Raw genomic sequence first — 20,204 nt, forward strand, 5'->3', positions numbered from 1 at the left:
TTCAGCATTTCTTTATCTTGAGGTTACAGATATAATTTGGTGTTTAAACCTGATATGATACTACTGGACTCCTAATTCCGGATGTAACAGTAAGGACCTTATCCACCAATACTTCTAAACTTAACTTAGCTGCAATGCTTTTAGAATATGCCTGAGCTTGCTTACAGAGATTGTTTATAATCTCACAACCTCTTTCTGCTATAACAAATTTATCCAGACTTCCTGCTAGTTAAGCTCCCCTCAGAGCCAAAACCAACAGCCACACTAACTTTGTTTTCCTGCTTACTGTCAGCAGTGTCAAGGAATGTCACTTTTAAATTACTGGTGGCTATCAGATAAACAATGTATCTGTGTCTTCCAATTGAGATACATTCACCTCTTGAAAGGCTAGCCAGCCAACCTACACGCTTGCTTCCTGCAGTTCAGCCATCCAGCCAAAGAGAGGCAAGTATTAGAAAACAACTGTTAGCAAGATCTACAGACCAAAATGCTGCAGTATGTAAGTAATCAAAGAATTATGTAACAGTGACTCAAACTTTCATCAGGGCAAAGATAATGTGTGTGATGTTGGTCAGAACTTTTGGCTGTCTGTAACATACAGAACTGGCACAAGAATCATCTCAGTACTGTCCTCAAGGTTTATACAATATAGCTATATGAAAGTCAAGCACCAGCAGCCCAACAAGAAACTCTGTTATATCAGGCATCATATAGAGCTTTTTATAACAGATGTTACTTTAAAGGAAAATCTACAAAACAGAAATAATACAAATTTATTTGGTAAGAGATATGGTGACATCAATACATAAAAATTAGGATGATGCCTCGCTGATGTGTAAAAAAAAAAAAAAAAAGAAGCATGAAAAATTCTAAACAAACCTGCTGGAGCTACGAGATCTTCTTGAAGAGCTATAGCTTCTTGGGGGAGTTCTGGATCTCTTATCTTTCTTCTTTTTATCATCTCTCTCTTTTTCTCGCTCCTTCTCCTTATCCCCATCTTTTTCCTTTTCTTTGTCTCTGTCCTTTTCTTTGTCCCCTCCTTTATCCTTATCTCCCTCCTTGTCCTTAATCTTCTCTCTGTCCTTCTCTCCTTCTTTCTCAGTATCTTCTTTTTCTTTGTTATGATCTACCTCTTCCTTGTCTTTTTCCTTATCTTTATCTTTTTCCTTTTCCTTGTCCCTATCTTTATCCTTGTCCCTGTCTTTGTCTCGCGCTCTCTCTCTATCTTTGCTTCGCTCTTTATCTCTCTCCTTGTCCTTCTCTCTATTTCTCTCTTTATCTCGCTCTCTTTCCCTGTCTTTATCTCGATCCCTATCCTTCTCCTTGTCTCGGTCTCTGTCTTTCTCTTTTTCTTTGGCCTTTTCTTTTTCTTTGATCTTTTCTTTGTCTCTTTTCTTGTCCCTGTGAAAAGCCAAACACAAACCCATTAATTAATCTTTGAACTTTCCAATTAAAATTACAACTAACTTTTCAACATACATCAAGATAAAGTGAGCATCTCTGTTGAAAAACAGTACTGCTTCAATATTTTAATTTTTCACCCCTGTTTACAATAAGGGAAAGCTTATATAGCTAGAAAATAAACAACTATATACAGCTAGGAAGAATTTGGAAACCAGCTGGAGGAGAGGAAGCCAAACCCAAATCAAAGCACTATCTTCCAAGTGATGCTACTATGTTTGGAGAGAATGTGTCTTTTCACCTCACAGTTATATAATTATACATACATAAATCTTCTATATTTTGTCAGGAGTGAGACAAACTCTACAAATCTGTAAATCCACTCTTTACTAAAACTGTATCCACATAAAATGGCCTTCAGATTAATCACTGCCAAATGAATAATGACAGCTGACTGACAGAAGTCTTCGTATTCCAGTTTTCTCTCACACACATATCTTAACTGCTTGGCAGTCCAACACCACTTAATACATAGAAATAAAAAGAAAACATGGACAAAATGTCACCGGATTTCTTTACAAAGCAAATATAAGATCAAAACTTAATGAAGACAATTCAGCCATCTGTAATGTCACTAGGAATTTGAGAATTACCAAAAAATGCTAATACAGTAAAAAGAGAAGAAAGGAAAATAGCTCTTTGGGACAGGAAGTATGATACATGTTCACAAAGAGAACAGTGAGGAAAACTCCATCTGATGTTCAAGTTATCAAGTCAAACAAAAAGTAATTATCTAACAACTTTGGTTGGAAAATTACATTTTAGTATAAATGCAATTGATACTATAATTTTTGAAAATACAAGACTCCCTCTTTTCCCTCTAGTACAGAGACATATAATGAAAGAACAATTGTTCAGAGAGAGAAACAGGAGAAAGAGATAGAGAAAAAATTGTTTAGCAGTGTCTTATTGTGCCAAAAAGAACCAGACTGACACAAGCTACCTGGTATTGGTATCTATTCTAGATTTTTACAGATTCTAAAAGAGTCCTTCACACATCTGGTCCTAAGCATTCAAACTTTCCCCAAACTGAGGAAGTGTTTGGCTGTATCTCCTTCTCAACTGCAAATAAACAGCATGCATCTGTTGCATGCTTTACAGACTGACAACTGTGATTCCCATCAGGTTCTGTCAAGTACTTCATCAGGAGTCTCAGAGATGGAATGTAACATCACAAAGATTAAACAGCGCGCAGTCCCCACACCACCAGCCTTACAGCCTCCCAAGAAATGTCTTCTAGTTAATTTATCAGAGATTTCACTGGACTTTCCCATTCCAGTGAGCAGATGCCTCAAGAAGCTCCAGAAAACAGAAACAGAGAATCAAAAGGATCCACCAATAAAACCCAGCCAGCTACACAGCCTAGTTCTGTTTCCACATAGGGCCACAGATCTGCAGCTCTCTTTCCCACAAAACTTACCTCATAGAACAAGATGCAGCTGCACAAACTAAGTACAAATCTCCCTTTTAATAAATCAGGGGTATTACAGAAAGTAAACCAAGAACATACCAAGACTTCTACTCCTGAAGCTATTTTCACAGGCACTTTTGGTTTGAGCTTATTCACTACTTCATCCCTAAAAAATTATTCTATGATCTTGTTAAAATGTCACAGTATAGTAATTAGATGATCAGACATAAAAACTAATAAACTAGATAAAATACACATGTACTACATCCTGAAACACATATATGCCGTACAACCGGCACATGCATTTGTTCCTGCTGTTTGACATAGGAGAAAAGTCAAAGCTGAAAACAAAAAAGTTGATGCACAAGAACTCTATACACGTTCTTACAATACAGGATCAAGGTCAGTCTGAATTCAGATACACATCAAACAAGCACTATCCATTTTTTAGTGTGTTCACAAGCTACGCAGGATATTCCTTAACTATGGGTTGTAGTCTGACAAAATTACTCTTATCAGTAGGCTTCAATGTTAGTTCAAATGCAGATAAGACTATCAAAGTTCAGGTGCCTCAGCATGATCATTTAATAACTGGAGGCACCCTACAAGCTACAAGAAAGATAGTTAACTATCCTAGCCAATACCATTGTACTCAGTATTAAAATTTACTGTATTAAAATTTACTTTCTGTCCCACAGATGAGATTCCACCCTTTATGGTAACCTAAAAGGTTTGTTAATTTTTTTTTCAAAAACTGTATTCTGAGCTAACAGTACCATGTTGTGGAACAGAACTCACCGAGAACGAGAGCGACTTCTTGATTTCCGTCTTTCTGTAGATCTAGACCGTTTTTTCAGAGGACTTCGGGATCTGCGTCTGTCCTTGTGTCTTGAGAGAGATCTGTTGCCAGATCTACTTCTAAATGAAGAAGGCCAGAAGAAAAATATTTCAATATGGAAACTTCACACAAATGAAGTCAACCAACAAAAAAATGGCGATGTGTCACCACAAAGTATTATCTGACACCTTAATAACATACTGTCTGCAAATGTTTTCGCAAACATGGATACTTTATGCTTCACCATATGTAACATGCTCGACTTAGAAACCATTTAAGTTATACCAGTGTTTCATAATAATCTCCATTAATCTGAAAAACAGAAATTACCAAAATTTACAACAGTTGTCCTTACAAAATGACACTGCATAAAATCTGATTGGCAATTTCTAGCAGATTGTAAAAAGAGTAAGTTACATTTTATTTACTTTCCAGGCCCAGGCTCTTATTGAAGTTTTAGTCATCAAAGAAAGAGGACTTTGGCTCCAACAATCTCTTTTTGCTCTGTTCTCCATCCTCATAATTTAAATCCATAAAACCAAGTTACCTTTCCAGATAAAAGGATCTGTTAGAATGGATTTCAGTTGTAATTGAAGTCTAGATACTCTGATTTAAAAAAAAAAAAAAAAAGTCTCATGCAGATTTGATGAACAGCACTTTATATTTTTTTTTTCCAAAATACTCCCTTATTTCTGGGAGACCCTTTTCCCTAGGAAAACAAAAATAAAAAGCTGAATTTGCACATTAAGTTTCAAAAAACCACATCACTGGATACTTTGCTTCACAAGGCACCATGAAGTTTAACTTGCCATAGACAGAAAGATCACATACATTACTGAATAAAACCTAAAGAACTGCGAGGTACAAAAAGTAACAACTGCACCTACCTTCCACAGCTCAAACCACACAGTTGAATGATGCCTCAGCATTTTAGTTGTTAAATTTTTCATACATTTGTAATCCTACAATTCTTTAGTGTATAACTCCATACAGAGTGTTGGCTACCGTTCTCCCATTTTGATCAGACAAAACAATTCCTCTCCAGGCCTGGGAATCAAGGACACCTTACTTTCTCAGGCCACGAGAAATGTAAACAAAAGTGAGTTAGGGGGAGAGCAAACTTGGGGTAAATGACTTCATTACTTGAAGCTGTAATTGAAAGATTAACCCCCAATATGCAAATTAACCAAAAGGTTTTCACACTTTTTTCTAAAAGTGTGAAAACCCATGACCTGCTGTCCACTTTGGGCGTAGCCCCTGGCGGGGTGGGGGGGGCGCTCTGTCTGCCCTACATGTATGTGGAGGCCCTTCACTAAATATAACTGCTTTTTATTCCCTTAAGTTTGTCTAGCCTCTGTTTTTAGGTAGTTCCAAATAGCATCAGTAAAATATACCAAGAAGAGGGGAAGCCATTTTTTAGCTACAGCTTTGTTCTCCTTATCAGCAGAGAAATACAAATCAACTGCAAGTGCAATTTATTGCAACTGAATCAAAGCACAACCTTCAATAAATTTTATGCCACAGAGATGAAAAAGTTGTTATATAAAACAGTAAAAGGGAGAAGCAGTAAGCATAGATTATTTTTATGGATGAAGCTGCCTCAACAGGTCAGACTGGCTTTTTTTCAGCATGTTCTCATAACTGGCAGTAGCAATATTAAACAATTTAACAAAATGTAGTAAAATATAATAATTTACATTTGTTTAAGGAACAGGTTTTCCACATTAAAAGAAAGAAAAGCTTATCTTCTAAAATTCCACTTGGTTTGTGCCAATACAAGATAATACTGAAATTACTGGACTGTTGAACAAAAACCAGTGTTTTTCAGTTACGCCTTGAGTTAAGGACATAGCAGAGAAGCAAGCAATAAGGAAGTGACCAAAGGGTCCTTCTTGCATTAAAAGGGTATCTAACATTTTGAAGTCACTAGAAAACACATGCTGTGGTTCCCTGCTGTTGCAAAATTGAAGCCTGCATTTGTATCACATTTATTTGATAGTATAATTGATGTTAACTCCCCCTCACCAGATTTTCTGTATTTAAAAGTATCCTAGTAGCCTTGTTTGAAGACATGAATGAAAGGATGCCTCAGAGCTGTTGCTGCAATAGGGACAGCACCTACCTTTTAAAAGTGTAAGCAATCAAATAACATTACAAGTTTTGGGTTTTTTTTTTATCCCCGACATAGCCAAGTACCTTTAGATTGATTTACCTAGGTTCTCAGAATATACTCCTGAGACAGAAAGAATCTGGATCATTTTGGGAAGCCTTTACAATTCTCACAGAACAAGCCTGTTCCATTCACAGAAAGAAATCTTAATCTTCAAGAACGATCTAATAATTTTCTGTTTCAGAACTGAATAAATTTAGCAAAGCAAACAAAACCTGAAAAATGAGAAACTGTCCCAGAAGCCTTTTCTGTATGCGTTTTAAAAACATTTACAGGACAAAAATAACTCAGTGCTTGGAAGTTGAGGAAAATACCAATAACCAGCCAAAAAAACAGCCAACCCATTACCAGTAAATTATATGCTTCATCCACAAAATGCAGGTTTCTCTTTAAAATACAGGTCACAAAATGTTATTTGATTACATAGCCTAATGTACAAAAACATAAAATGTACGAAAACCCACAGAACTTATTATTTTACATGACACAGGAAGTGCCCTGTAGATTGCTTAAACTGAAAGTAATCCTATAAACATTCAGGGTTTAGAGGGAAAGAGTTCAAAGACAAAGTTTCTGGTTTGCTGATCTTCTGGGTGCAAGTTAGTAATCTCTACAGCAATACTTGTCTATTACTAAAAAATAACAGTAACCAGCACCTTGCAAAAAATCCCAATATGATCTTGAAACAAAAGGCATACCTACCTGTGTTTTGAGTGTGATCTTTTCCTTCTAGAGCGGGATTTTGAGCTAGACCTGGATTCTGAACGAGAATGGGAACGAGATCGACCGCCTTTTCTTTCACTGCTCTTTCCAGACTCTGAGAGGAAAAAACCACTTTGCAGTGTAAGCTCAGAACATTTAAAGATCCCAGTTAACAATCTGGCACAAGTGGAATGTACCACATATATTGCAAGGGGCCTACTCTCTGCACATCTTCCTTCTTTGCAAATATCCTTCAGAAACATCCAAGAAAGTCATTGCATATACTCGTTGAGTGCAGCCATCCTGCAGCAGTACACATAAACCAGATAATTATAAACAGCTAGCTCTACTATGAACGGGATTTATGTTGCTGCCACAATGCACAAGATCATAACACGTCCTTTTGCTCTATTTATTTAATATTATTTCCTTATTTTTTTAATAACTTGAGAAGAATAAATTTAGAGGGCATAATTCTGAAAACAAGCATAAAATGTAAGTATTACTGTCTGTATTTTTAGATATTTCAAACACTGTACAAATACTGAAGTTTTATTCCTCGCTGTTTCACAGGAGGAAAGGAAGAACAGAACAGGATGAAAAGTCTGACCGAAAGCCAGAAAGTCAATAGAAACCTAAACAGTGAGCTCACCAGTTCAGAGTCTAACTATTATTTTGTTGCTTAACAGTGATAAAGCGCTAGAGTTATTTTACTTTCAAACAAAAAACACAACAGAAAATAACTGCCCCCAAAAAACCATCAAGACTCCACACCATCTAACCAACACAAGACAGTATCTGGGTTTAACGAGAATGGGAACGAGATCGACCGCCTTTTCTTTCACTGCTCTTTCCAGACTCTGAGAGGAAAAAACCACTTTGCAGTGTAAGCTCAGAACATTTAAAGATCCCAGTTAACAATCTGGCACAAGTGGAATGTACCACATATATTGCAAGGGGCCTACTCTCTGCACATCTTCCTTCTTTGCAAATATCCTTCAGAAACATCCAAGAAAGTCATTGCATATACTCGTTGAGTGCAGCCATCCTGCAGCAGTACACATAAACCAGATAATTATAAACAGCTAGCTCTACTATGAACGGGATTTATGTTGCTGCCACAATGCACAAGATCATAACACGTCCTTTTGCTCTATTTATTTAATATTATTTCCTTATTTTTTTAATAACTTGAGAAGAATAAATTTAGAGGGCATAATTCTGAAAACAAGCATAAAATGTAAGTATTACTGTCTGTATTTTTAGATATTTCAAACACTGTACAAATACTGAAGTTTTATTCCTCGCTGTTTCACAGGAGGAAAGGAAGAACAGAACAGGATGAAAAGTCTGACCGAAAGCCAGAAAGTCAATAGAAACCTAAACAGTGAGCTCACCAGTTCAGAGTCTAACTATTATTTTGTTGCTTAACAGTGATAAAGCGCTAGAGTTATTTTACTTTCAAACAAAAAACACAACAGAAAATAACTGCCCCCAAAAAACCATCAAGACTCCACACCATCTAACCAACACAAGACAGTATCTGGGTTTGTTAATAAGCAGATTGGCAAAAAGTTGCTGACAAAAAAAAGCAGGAAATTTACGAAGTTGAATTTTTTTTTTATGCTGTTTTGCAATCAGTTTAAGCCAGCATAAATCACCACTGGAATGTCTGTCTAACCACTCAACACAACACCACCATCCTCCTTGAGTTGGCATCTCAGTGTTAACAGGGAACAGGGAAACAAACTGGATGAAAAGAAGTCCTTTACAATATGTTAATACTTATCCCAGATTCATTCCCTGATCCCCTTTGCTTTGAGGATGCATACAGCCTTTAGGCACCATGAAAAAGAACCAAATTAACTTGCTGCTTATAGATTAGGAAAGCATAATATTATTGCTTTTACAACCATGCTTTTAGAACTACGCTTATCACAAAACTATGTCATTAATGGGTGCTAAAGGGCAACAAAAAATAGAAAGCATTTTCTTTTAAATGTCTTCAAGTGCTCTTAATGATGTCACTTTTTAAGTTAAGTATGGATTTAGTATTATATTTACATGTTTGAAAACATTCAGTGAACATATATCTGAAAACAAGAGATGATGAAATAATAAGCTTCATTCCACTGCTTAGATGCATGAACAGAATTTTGATTATTTTGGTTTTTTTCCCCCAACATGTACTGAATGTCTCTGGATACCCTTCTCTTGTGTCTGAAAATGTTCTTAGAAATGTGTACCAAGGTAAACACAGAATGTGCCTGTTTGGTAATTATTAATTAACATAATATACCTACCTGGCTCAATAGCAGCAGATATAAAAGACTGGGCTTCTCTTACTCTCTTCATCACTTCTTCTAGCTCCTTGGCAGCAGCTTGTGGCGTCATTTCAGGAGGCTTCACTATTGCATTATTGGAGTGATTTATCCTAAATTAAAGAAAAATAAAAACCTTTCATTCTTAAATATTTTAACAGGGCAAATGGGAAACAACTAAGGAAAACATCTGAACTTTGTACAAAATTAAAAACTTAAAAGTTTAGCAAAACACCCACCTGTTCCAAGTATCCAAACTATCTTTTATTACTTTGAAGTCTTACCACTTTTAAAGAAAGGCAGCACAGTATTCTTATGTTACAATATTTTTAGAAGTCCAGGATGTTACTTCTCTATTTCAGATCAAATCTTCACATTAACACCTACTAACTACATACACATCACACTGAAAACTTAATTAGTACTATGGACTTCAAAGATTTTTTCACTGTTATATCTTACACTACCTCAAGATTAATATAATTGTATTTTACTCAATGCCATACATATTCTACTGAGAGAAATTTATGCCAAACTGTGAAACTGGAGTTGATAAAAATGTTTTGATTTGTTAACAACAGGTCCACATACTGAAAAAATATTAGTCGCAGCATTTTGCTACACATAAGTCATAAATGTGCGTATAATGATACAAAGAAATCTCTCATTCAACAGTAATACAGATAATTAATTTCTTACTTCAGTGGCCGGTCTCCAAACATAACTCCATTAAAGGCAAGAGCTCGAGGTACAGAATTTTGGTCTGCAAATTCCACAAAAGCAAATCGTGTTGGTTGTGTCTCATCACCTGCCATTCGCACAAATTTGACTTCTCCAACTTGCTTAAAGAATTCAAGCAGCTGATCTGCTGTTGTAGTCTAGAAAGAGTTGAAGAGCTCAGCTGAAGTAAACCACACAGTGAAAACCACTAGCTAATATATTGAGTAGTCTAAGAGCTGCACATTCTTGGACTGATATCTCAGCATTATTACAAAGGTGACATGAATTTGGGAATGTTACATTTTAAGACTTAAAGATGTGTATATTTTCTTCCATTAACCTAAAGAATATTCTACAATTTTAAGTAGTAGAGCCACAAGCCCTTAGTCCTTCACCTAGGTAAAAAAAAAAAGAAAATAAATTTACATGGGATTTTGCACTTTTTAGGCAACTAATCTGAAGTAACTGGTAAGAAATTTCCTTATACCTGTTTCCAAGCTACTAATTGTGACTTTTGATCAACTAAAGCAAAAAAATCCAAACAATATTAAAGGACTTAAGATTTATGTAGCTTTCTTCTAGCTTCCAGTTTGTTTTATTTTATCACAATCAATAGTACTTTTTCACTCAGTAGCTGTTCCAGAAGTCAAAAAACCCAAGATGTAATACTTACATTGCTATCAGTCAAAAGCAAATGTTTTTCAATTAATCTGATCACCTCTCAAAAAACCAAGCTGCTGATTTAAAGATATTTATGCTAATTTTGCAACTTCCAGTAGGACACATGATTCCATCTTACTGCACCTAAGCAACTACACTGTGCTGTGGGGGACAGCTACCATGATCTCATGACTTCTGAGGACTGCTCAACTAACACAAGCAAACTGTACATTTAATCAACACACAAAATTAGAAGTAGGTTTCTTTAATTGATCTCTGGAGAATACCAGTGGATTCTCTGGTATTCTGACAAAACCTGGTCTAATCTGACTGGCATGCAAACGTTCAAAATTTGAAACATCATGAATAAAAAAATTTAGGGGGTTTTGTTTAAATTCATATTGTAATTAACTAATGGAAACTCTCATAACATGTAAGATTAGAATTCATAGATAACATTTTCACACCTTCTGTTAGTATTTACACAACACAGGAACAAAAAAAAAAAAACTACCTGGGAATTCAAGTTTCCAACATAGACTGTTCTCCTGATTTCATCAATTTTGGATGGATCCACATTTCCCATAATTGGTGGTTGTGGTATTTCTCCCAGTGCTGTAATGTTAGGATCCAGTGCTGCTGCTGGTATAGCCCCTAAAGTACCAAGTGAAACACCAAGCTGGAAAATACAAGAACAGAATACACTTTGCAGCCAAGCACTGGTGAATGGTATTTCACTTCTTAATACTTGTTTGCCTGGATGCATTTCTGCAAAAACAGATCTAATGAATACAAGCAATACTTTAAAGGCCACAGCGCAGCAGGCTTTTTTAAAGAAAAATCTACCCGGAAATAAGCTTCCATAGTTAAGATACTCTGTGGATTATCAGTTAACATCTTATGAAAGAGATCTGGACAGGTATATATATTAATCACAAAACATACAAGCTCTAATGCTTAGAGCCAAATAAACTGAGTAAGACTCTTTCAGACACTGCTGGTATTCTTATTTTTTTTGAAACAAGTATTTGGACAGGAGGAGGAATAGCTGAGATCTTGCTCAGGAAGGAAAGAAAGGAACTTCCAGTGGTCAGGATCAAAGGGTCACGTAAGCGTCTTCTGGACAAATGAATTACCCCAGACAAAATTAATTACAGTTGAAATGCAAAGAATATTCTAAGTTCTTCCATTCATACGTAGAGAATGAGAAAAGTATACAGCTCTCATGCTTGGAACTGGAAACAGAAAACTCTCCTGCGAAATGTTATAAAAAGTCACTTAAAAATCACTACAAAATTGGTCCATTGAGTACCTGGCTTGAATTTTCTCTAACCAAAAAGCAACTGCCTTTTCAAGAAATTAATTTTCTAAGAAGCGTGGGGAATTCTTAACAAGCCATAAGTACCTTTTTTATGTAACAAAGGAAAATACTACTGTATTTTAACCTTAAGTTTTCCTTCAATAAACCACAGCAACTCGCTGATGTAAAGAAAAGCTTACAGAGGTAAAAGGGAATGGAGGAAAAATAGCATAACCAAGCTCCAACCTACTTTTCCTAGTGAAAACATTGTTAGACAGTCTAACAGTCAAAAATCTTGCAATAGAGATATCAAGGAGAAGTCTCTACTGCAACTTTTAATATTCTGAAGAACTGGTGTCAATGTAACTTAGGTTTTAATACATTCTTTGTCAGTGGTAACTATCACTGGACCAAATTAATGACCCTACAAGGTACGATCGAATTAAAAAAGAATTAAAACCAAAACCAGTATTTACCCACTATTTTGGAAATTAGTAATCTGAAAGAAAAACCCTGGGAAGGTAGCACATTAGTATCTTCTGATCAGTCCTCAGGAGAGTCACCACAGCTAAATCCTTGTGGATATTCTCAGTTCAGTTGAAGAAAGAACAGACAATTTCTCCCAGGCTGAACCTGGGAATCCTAGACAAAAGAATCCCAACAATTATTATCTCTCTTTCTGTAACCATTGTTTATAGTTATGGTTCTTTACAGCGTGCTATTCATAGCCACCAATAATGTAAGATGTTTTCTACTTTGAGACCAATCCAGTCCCACTTAGGGAGTGAGACTATAAAACTCACTGTTTCTTACTAATAAAGATTCTTCTTGAGCCTTCTGATCCACCTGAAGACTGGAGTCTTTCTTTCCGTCCCTGACTCAACAGCATTTAAACCCTCACTGCAACGTCCGTTGACCAGATACTCCTCATTCCCTGTCCACAGAAAAGGCTACAGAGAACAGAGGAAACTGGAATTACATAGACACTGAACTTCACTTACTGTAGTCAAGGGAGTTGGCGTAGGTATAGGAAGCAACCCTGCACCAGGCATCAGACTTGTCATAGTAGGAGCAGGCGCCAATAGAGACAGGGCTTTGGCTTCATCTGGAATTTTACCTGAAGAAGCAAATAACAGCATTACACAGAGCTGGAACACTAGCCAGATGTTACTCTATGATTTTACAATTACCCTTGCATTTAAAAATGTAATAAGTAACAATGAATCTATCTACCAGATCCTTACAAAGAAACAAAGAACTTAAGTTTTTCCTTTTACCCTGCTCTATTAGGAAAAACAAAAGTGAGCAAAACTTCAAAGACTAGCAATCTCATTAATGGATTATTACTTTAAAAACTGAATAATGTATATAATTATTTAACACTTTGAGCTATGGGTCACCTGTACTGGAAACTTAATGTTCATGAACCAAACGATATCAAGCATGGATGCTTTCCCAGGGCGGTGTTTTCACGGTGATCGAAAGCTGTTTTACACATGACAACCGTTCGTGTTGGCTGCATCACTAATAGCACACAGAACATCAGATACAGAAAAGAAGAACATTTTTTAAAGTTTAATCCCCAGAAATGGCAAATAACCAAATCAGTAAAAGAAAGAAAACCCAAAAAAAAGGAAAAAAAAAAAAAAAGAAAAAAAAAGAAAAAGAAAAAGAAAAAAGAAAAACCAAAGTATGTGCTGACTGAAATTTGTGCTTTTCTTTATTCCTCTGGTGCTACCTATTTAGAATGTAAAAAATAAACAAAACATAAAATAATAAACTACTGAACTACTGTGACTGCACACAATACATACTACAAGTGAAGTTGAAGGTGGAGGAAGGAAGAGCAGAAAAAACTTAGATTTGTACTCATATTATAGTCACCTCAGTTTATCTGAAATTGGTAAATTAAGTCTAAATTTACTGAGATTGAAGAAAATTATAACTGATCAGGCTAAGCTAGCTCTATTTTCCCAACAGAAGTACTTCTTACTATTTTATCCTGATTATAGTCCTCCTGTAATGCCAAAAGTAATAACTAATCTGAATTAAAAGTTGGTTTAATTGAATATTAGCCATGATTAGACTACTAAATTAACCCCCAAAGTATCTCCAAAACCAAGAAGATTAAATGTTAAACAATTATGATTACCATTAAATGTACATTTTAAATTTGAAACGCAAAGAGATTAAAACTGGCACAAACATTAAACACCAAACTAAAAAACTTGTGAAGGAAGTTCTAACTACACTAGGCATCTATGATCTGTTCAAAATTACTGGCACAACCATATATATGCTAACCAACTGAGTCCTTTGGTATTACCCATGGATCTTAATAAAGTAAATGCTCTTATTTCAACATTGTTTTAATAGTCAAGTAATATATAAAAAGTGTGCCAGTGGTTTCCTGCCTTGATTAAAACTGCAGGTTTTAACTACAAAACATCTAAATCCAAAATCTGATTAATACTCTTACTGTAAAGGAAAATTTGAGGTAGGTTTCAAAACACCATGGAGGTTTAGCAACGAGTTCCAACTGACACCATAGAAAACATACTAATTTAGAAAACAAAAAGAAACAAGTGCTGCAAACCTGCTCTACAGATCTGAGGGAAAGTCTGGGTTACAGCTCAATATGACTGAATGGCAAAACAAATCTAAAGGAAACTTAATTTATATGTAGAATGGGTGGAACAGAACAGATAAAATAACAGTACCCATTTTTTTCCATGCTTCCTATTTACATTTATTTTATTTATGTTAAATTTTGAGACACCTTGCAACTTAACATGTAAGAAACCACTCGAACTTGCTAACTAAGAGAGAAAAATAGGAAAAATTTAGCGCTTAGGAGTTAACTGAGCAATAATGACTTCCAAAACTTTTTTGAAAACATGCACAAATCTAAGCCACTATCACAATGTTCGGCACTCTTTAATAGATCTCATTTTGAAGTCGGGCATGCAATGAGGTGTACCTGATTTGCCTGACTGCTCAAAAGTATCAGGTACATTGTGTACCCTGCCTAATATGTAGGCCTACTAACAGGCTTTTAAATATACAGTTCCAGCAGATGTGCATGCAAATTAGGCACAGAATTATGCACCAGTGCTTCTGAAAATCAAAGTATTAAGTTTTTTCAAATGAGTAATGAACCAAAACTTATCCTGAACAGTCGGCATCTTGCAATTAAACAGCTACTCATGCAGGTTTTGATGGATCAAGAGACATGGCACAATTAAATCCAACGGTAGAAATAGCTCTGATAGTGGTGTGCCTGCATGCTAACTGAGATCCTTGGTCAGTACTGTACATAAGTATATGCCTAATTTAAGTATGCACTTACATACAGCCAATTCAATACACACATAAACAGGTAAACTTATAAAATGCTTAGGCATTTAGCCCTTTTAAATGGGAGCTCAGTTAGGCACATATAACTAAGACAGACAATGACTCAAGTTCACAAAGTGACTTCAGTAGAAGCCTAAACTTTAAGTATATGGCTTATGGCACTGAAATAACTGAAATAATTAACTTGCTGAAACATTGTTTCATTATTCAAGAAATCCACTGAACATTTCATGTAAGTTCACCACTACAGCAGCTCACAGAATGAACAGCATGCATATGTAAATTGTAAAGTTTGCAGCATTATTTCCAGAATACGTTGGTCTTTCAACAATGTAAAGTTCTATTTTAAATACAAAAATCAAGTTGGTCAGTCCCACACCACAAAGAAAGATTCATTTATTTTGTTTTCAAGAATGAGAAAGGGTCTATTTCTACAGACAGAACCCTGAAAATTTGCCTGTATATTCAATGACACTGTCTCTTCAGAGTAACTTTTCCAGTTTTTAAGTCCAAGTCAAGTTTTAAAATAATTCTACCGATCACTGTTGTGGAAAAACAAAAATAAATCTTCAGTATCTTGATTATCTACCTTCATAATCTTTAAATAGTTTTGAAAAACAAATTAACATGTGAGTCCAAATAACTTCATGAGTTAAAAGCTTTAAATTTTGCAGCTTTACTTCTGTGATTGTATATGTAAAGGAAATAAAAGCCCACTGAATACATCAAAATATGCAGGTTATGACACAACAGTTTAGGACAATTTAGTTCAAAAAGAATACTTTCATTTTTAGAACACAGTATTTAAAATCTGAATAAGAATGAGGTAATGATATTTATTTTCTAATGCGGGAGCAGTCAAAATAATTATGCCATATCTATACCACATCCTTAGACAGATTTCTTAGAAGCTCTTCTGCTTAGTAAACTAAGGTTGTATGATCATTTATTGATTGTCCCCTTTGCAAAAGAATCTGGAAGCAAATGTCCATTGTCCCAGCACTGCTTAAAGGCACGGTTGTGACTGCTACTTTTTTGTACCATTAGTCTAAAGAGCCCTAGACAACCTAACCCACACTAGAACCCTTTGCTGAAGACTAAACAGAATCATCTGCATCAAACAAGTACTAATGACAGTATTTTTATTCCTCAAGTGCTCAAAAGAATTTCCAACTCTTCATAGTGAACCTGCAGAGTTAACACTCACATCCAAAAGTGCTCCTGGCAACAAGTTTGCTTGTTTTAAAAACAGTGAAGAGTTCACAGTCTACTTGAAACATTGAAAAAAGTAATAATTTTCCTGCTATTTTACATCAATGGAACACGTATGATTACAAATAAAATAATTTCTATTAGACCAACTCATGAATCTTAGTGGATTTAGCAATAAAGAGATTGCATCTACTGGCAATTAAAACTGTAACAGCCAAATCCAACAAAGATCACAAATCACAGCTCTTCCCAGCTGCAGTGCAGAGTCTGGTGAAAGGAGTGAAACCAAGAGATCCCAGTGCAGCTAGCTGGGAAGAGCAGTCAGTACTTGAGGACTAGACACACCACTTTGTCCACCACTTCTGTTTCAGAAGAATATCCTTTAGGGATCAATCACTCCAGCATGAACTGCCAGGGCTTCTGAGACTCTGGGATGACTGGAAAACACCTTTTTTTTCTGACTTTAGTGTTTTTTTTTAAAACATCTTCCTGAAATAATCACCACTAGAGCATGTCAAAGTGCAATACACACACGCACACACACACAGAAAGAGAACTGATTCAATCTTCTCACAAGTAACAGTGTTAAAAGACAAGTTGTCTCACATAACACACTCCAACCGAAACTTCAGGCTGCATTTGTACTTATGAGTGGTAAATAGTTTTTTCTGAAAGTTCATTTTAAAAAAAAAGATGAAATCTTACTACCACTGACCTCACTGGAGCAAGGTTTCATCAGAAGTAAGAGAATATTTTATGACATTCAATATTCATAAAAGTTCAATTTCAGAAATAATTCTTTTAAACTCATGATGTTAGACATAAATAGTAAGCCTTCTTTTAAATAGCTGGTGCAACATAAAATAGAACACTCTGCTGATGGAAAGTAGCAGAGAAATATTATGACTTTACTTTCTAAAGTTGCTTTCTCCAAAAGTAAGAGTTTTAACTGTCCTTTTCCAAGATAAACTCATAAAGCACAACATATGGAAAAATGTATCTTGAAACACTATTCCTGTCTTCTGATACAATGTACTCATCTGCTGAATTTAGATACTTAAACAAATTGCAAATCAAATTTATCCTTAATTCAAAGCACTAAAAACAAATCACATTCTAAATTCTCCATATACCATCCACCATTCATAAGCAGCTTCAGGTCAACTTCAAAATCAAACACTGTGAACCCTTTACAAACATCATTTTACAGAACTGAAGTACCAGTTCACAAGTACAAGGGAAAGAGATTTAACAGAACAAAACAAAAAAGGGACAAAATAAAAATAAAAATAAAAGAAACAAAGGAAAGAAAGCAAAATAAAATAAAAACAGAGACAGGGCGTCCATCTTCAGCAGGTCAGACTTCGATCTCATTTCCCCCATGAAGGTTTCACTTGGCGGCAGGTTTAGTGGCATGGCAAACAATGCCTAACTCAGGCAAGTGTAACAGGTCTGCCTTGGCCAGTCTAGTCATCTAATAATGCACAAATATCACACAGAGAAAACATACAAAACCAAATTAATAGTCAAAATCCATCTACCAGATAATGTGGACATAAAATTTAGAAAGATTAGGGTGGTATCTTTGTTTAGCTTTCAACCTTTGCATTTTCAAAGCATATTTAAGGAAAAACCTACCAATACACACACACAAAAAGTCCTATTTTCACAGCTTAATAGTCTTACTTCATTTACAGTAACATTTTTGTTAAATTGTTCATCAATTGTCACATACTTTACATTGATTTCATTCTGTAATGATTTCTTCCTTGATTTACCACTCTTTAAATACACTCCAAATTTCAGATTTTTGTATATTTTTTTGAACCAGGTTTTTAGATTTCCATTTTAACTCCCCTCAATGTTTAACTTCACACATTAAATGTTTTATTACTGGCAATGCTGGTCAATGGTATAATTTCACCTCCTGGTAGGATAAAAAGCCATCACTATTTTTAAAACCCATTATCCAGTTCACTGACTCCATTAACAGTGCACCATATGATACGTAGTGAAAAAAACCCTTATGCCATGGTCTCCAAAGCCATACTTATTCCACACAATAAATTCTTCAGAAAGTTAAATTTGTATAAATTCACATCTTTTTATAAATGAGTGATTCTGATACAAAGTTACAGAGAACAGCATTCTGACATCAAAAAAGCAACCTCAAAACCCAATCACTTGTTCACCTAATTATGCATACGTTTTTGTGGAGTCCAGAATGATTCTGAACAGTGATCATGTTTTCTCAGAAATGCCTGATCAGCCAGTTATGAATAGAGGTGGAACAAGATTTGTCAGAATTTTGACTTATTCTCCTTTCACTCACTGTCTACCACAAAAGACACAGGAAAATGTAGCTTTACCTGCCTGTTGCCATATCATGTCAGACAGTGATCTCATCACAAGAAAAACACCAGGAAGTGTTGTTCCCTCATTAGGCAGCCATGTTCCCTCTCTGGCAATACTGAACCTGTGTTAAGATCTTACTGATGAAATATAAAACTAAGATTCTGAATAATCTTTAGTCTATTTATTTAGGGGCAATTCTTCAATTGGAGACTCTGGTGCCCTTAGCCTCTACATAGTTTCCAGTGCACACAGCAATATTCTCTTTGTGCTTTAAGAACAAGTTAAAAATATGAAGAGAGAGTCCTCAAAACAAGACACAAAAGGAACTGAAAACCTAGGCTTCACAAAGATAAATGCATATCCTGTATGACCTGCCTAAGAAAACTATAAGAACAGGCAGCACACTGTAGGTCAATATGGCCTTTAGTGAAAGTACTTTTATAGTTTGTGAAATTTTTGAGACTTCTCAGTTTGTTAAGAATGTCCCAGACGAGTATTATAGCAGCAGTCATCTCACACGATCTAGATCATGATGCAGCAAACATGCCAGAACATGTTACTCTGGGACCATTGTTAACAAACTGCAAGAAGTCAACTGTATTTTTTTGAAACAAAACCCGACTCTTGCACTTAGAGATGTTAATAAGAGGTATTACTTGATCTGTTGCAGTTTACAGTTCAATCACTCTACATATTGTTGTTCATGGCAAAACAGCAACCAAGTTGGAAGTTAAGTCAGGTTCACTCCATCAGCTGGAACGATTCCATTCCAAAGTGGCAAAAAGGTCCAGCACCAGTCAGAGGCTAAATTCCACAGTGATCCCAATGAAGTCAATGGGGCTCTGCCTACATCCATTGATATGACTGCTACAGGACCCTGCTTCATGTAATTGTATTCAAATCTAAGGTGCTTCTACTAACAACACAAATTGTCTTATACTCAACACATCTGTAAAAGCATGGCCTCAGAGCTAGGGGAAGGAACATCTGTCAGTGTAGTGTTCATCAAGTATTTTATCTCATGAAGACTTTTAATGCAATGTAATTACATTAGTTATATTTTTAAGAACATTTAATGCAATTACATTACATTAGTAATGTTTTTAAGAACATTTTATTATGGGAGCATTCTGGACAGATCACTGCATATTTAAACACATACCCAAAACGAAAAAGGAGTACCAGTATAAATAAGGATTTTTTTTATGGCACATGAAGTAACATTTTCAACAGTAACAAGAAGGAAAAATGTTTGTTCAAAAATTAAACTAGCAGATAAATATTTATATTCAATAAGTATTTTCAATGCTAAGTATCTTGGATTAGATGACTCTAAAATGGCCAAATGAGTATATCACATCTATAAGACAAAACTGGGATTCTCTCTAAAATTGCAGAAATAATCAGTGTCTTTAAAAAAGTACAAATCAGCAAAAATATCTCTACAGAAAAGGTTATACATTAAGATTCAAACTGCAATGTTAAGTGTCAGGAAACTGCCTGATCTTTTCAGAGCTCCATTGACTTCAGTGAGAACTCTGTGTGCGGATACACCTGCCTACACAAACCAAACCAAAGTGAAAGGAATTATTTTCCTTTCTTTACCTTCAGAATACATAACTAGGGAAACCTGAGTTATCATAACTTAAGCCAACAATCTTTTTGCTAATGCTGAATTTCAATTAAACATGTATAAC

The 20,204-nt window shown here is 35.4% G+C and overlaps 1 protein-coding gene across 3 annotated transcripts in view; it reads right to left on the reverse strand.

Annotated features, from left to right (window-relative positions):
- SREK1 (splicing regulatory glutamic acid and lysine rich protein 1) overlaps window positions 1–20,204 on the reverse strand; it is a 34,754-nt gene that overhangs the window by 8,255 nt on the left and 6,295 nt on the right. Inside the window, exons 2-9 of one of the 3 annotated variants that reach the window (XM_041470593.1) lie at window positions 12,984–13,107; window positions 12,585–12,700; window positions 10,798–10,962; window positions 9,603–9,781; window positions 8,886–9,016; window positions 6,583–6,697; window positions 3,671–3,790; window positions 880–1,401 (exon numbers count right to left, since the gene is read on the reverse strand). In XM_041470593.1, the coding sequence (XP_041326527.1) occupies window positions 880–1,401; window positions 3,671–3,790; window positions 6,583–6,697; window positions 8,886–9,016; window positions 9,603–9,781; window positions 10,798–10,962; window positions 12,585–12,647 (1,295 nt within the window). In that variant the 5' untranslated portion in view covers window positions 12,648–12,700; window positions 12,984–13,107. Of the gene's footprint in view, window positions 1–879; window positions 1,402–3,670; window positions 3,791–6,582; window positions 6,698–8,885; window positions 9,017–9,602; window positions 9,782–10,797; window positions 10,963–12,584; window positions 12,701–12,983; window positions 17,627–20,204 lie in introns of all 3 variants that reach the window. The other 2 variants (XM_041470592.1, XM_041470591.1) reach the window with 2 other exon arrangements.

Source organism: Pyrgilauda ruficollis, unplaced genomic scaffold (assembly GCF_017590135.1).
Source record: "Pyrgilauda ruficollis isolate IOZ18807 unplaced genomic scaffold, ASM1759013v1 scaffold25, whole genome shotgun sequence".
Classification (NCBI taxonomy): domain Eukaryota; kingdom Metazoa; phylum Chordata; class Aves; order Passeriformes; family Passeridae; genus Pyrgilauda; species Pyrgilauda ruficollis.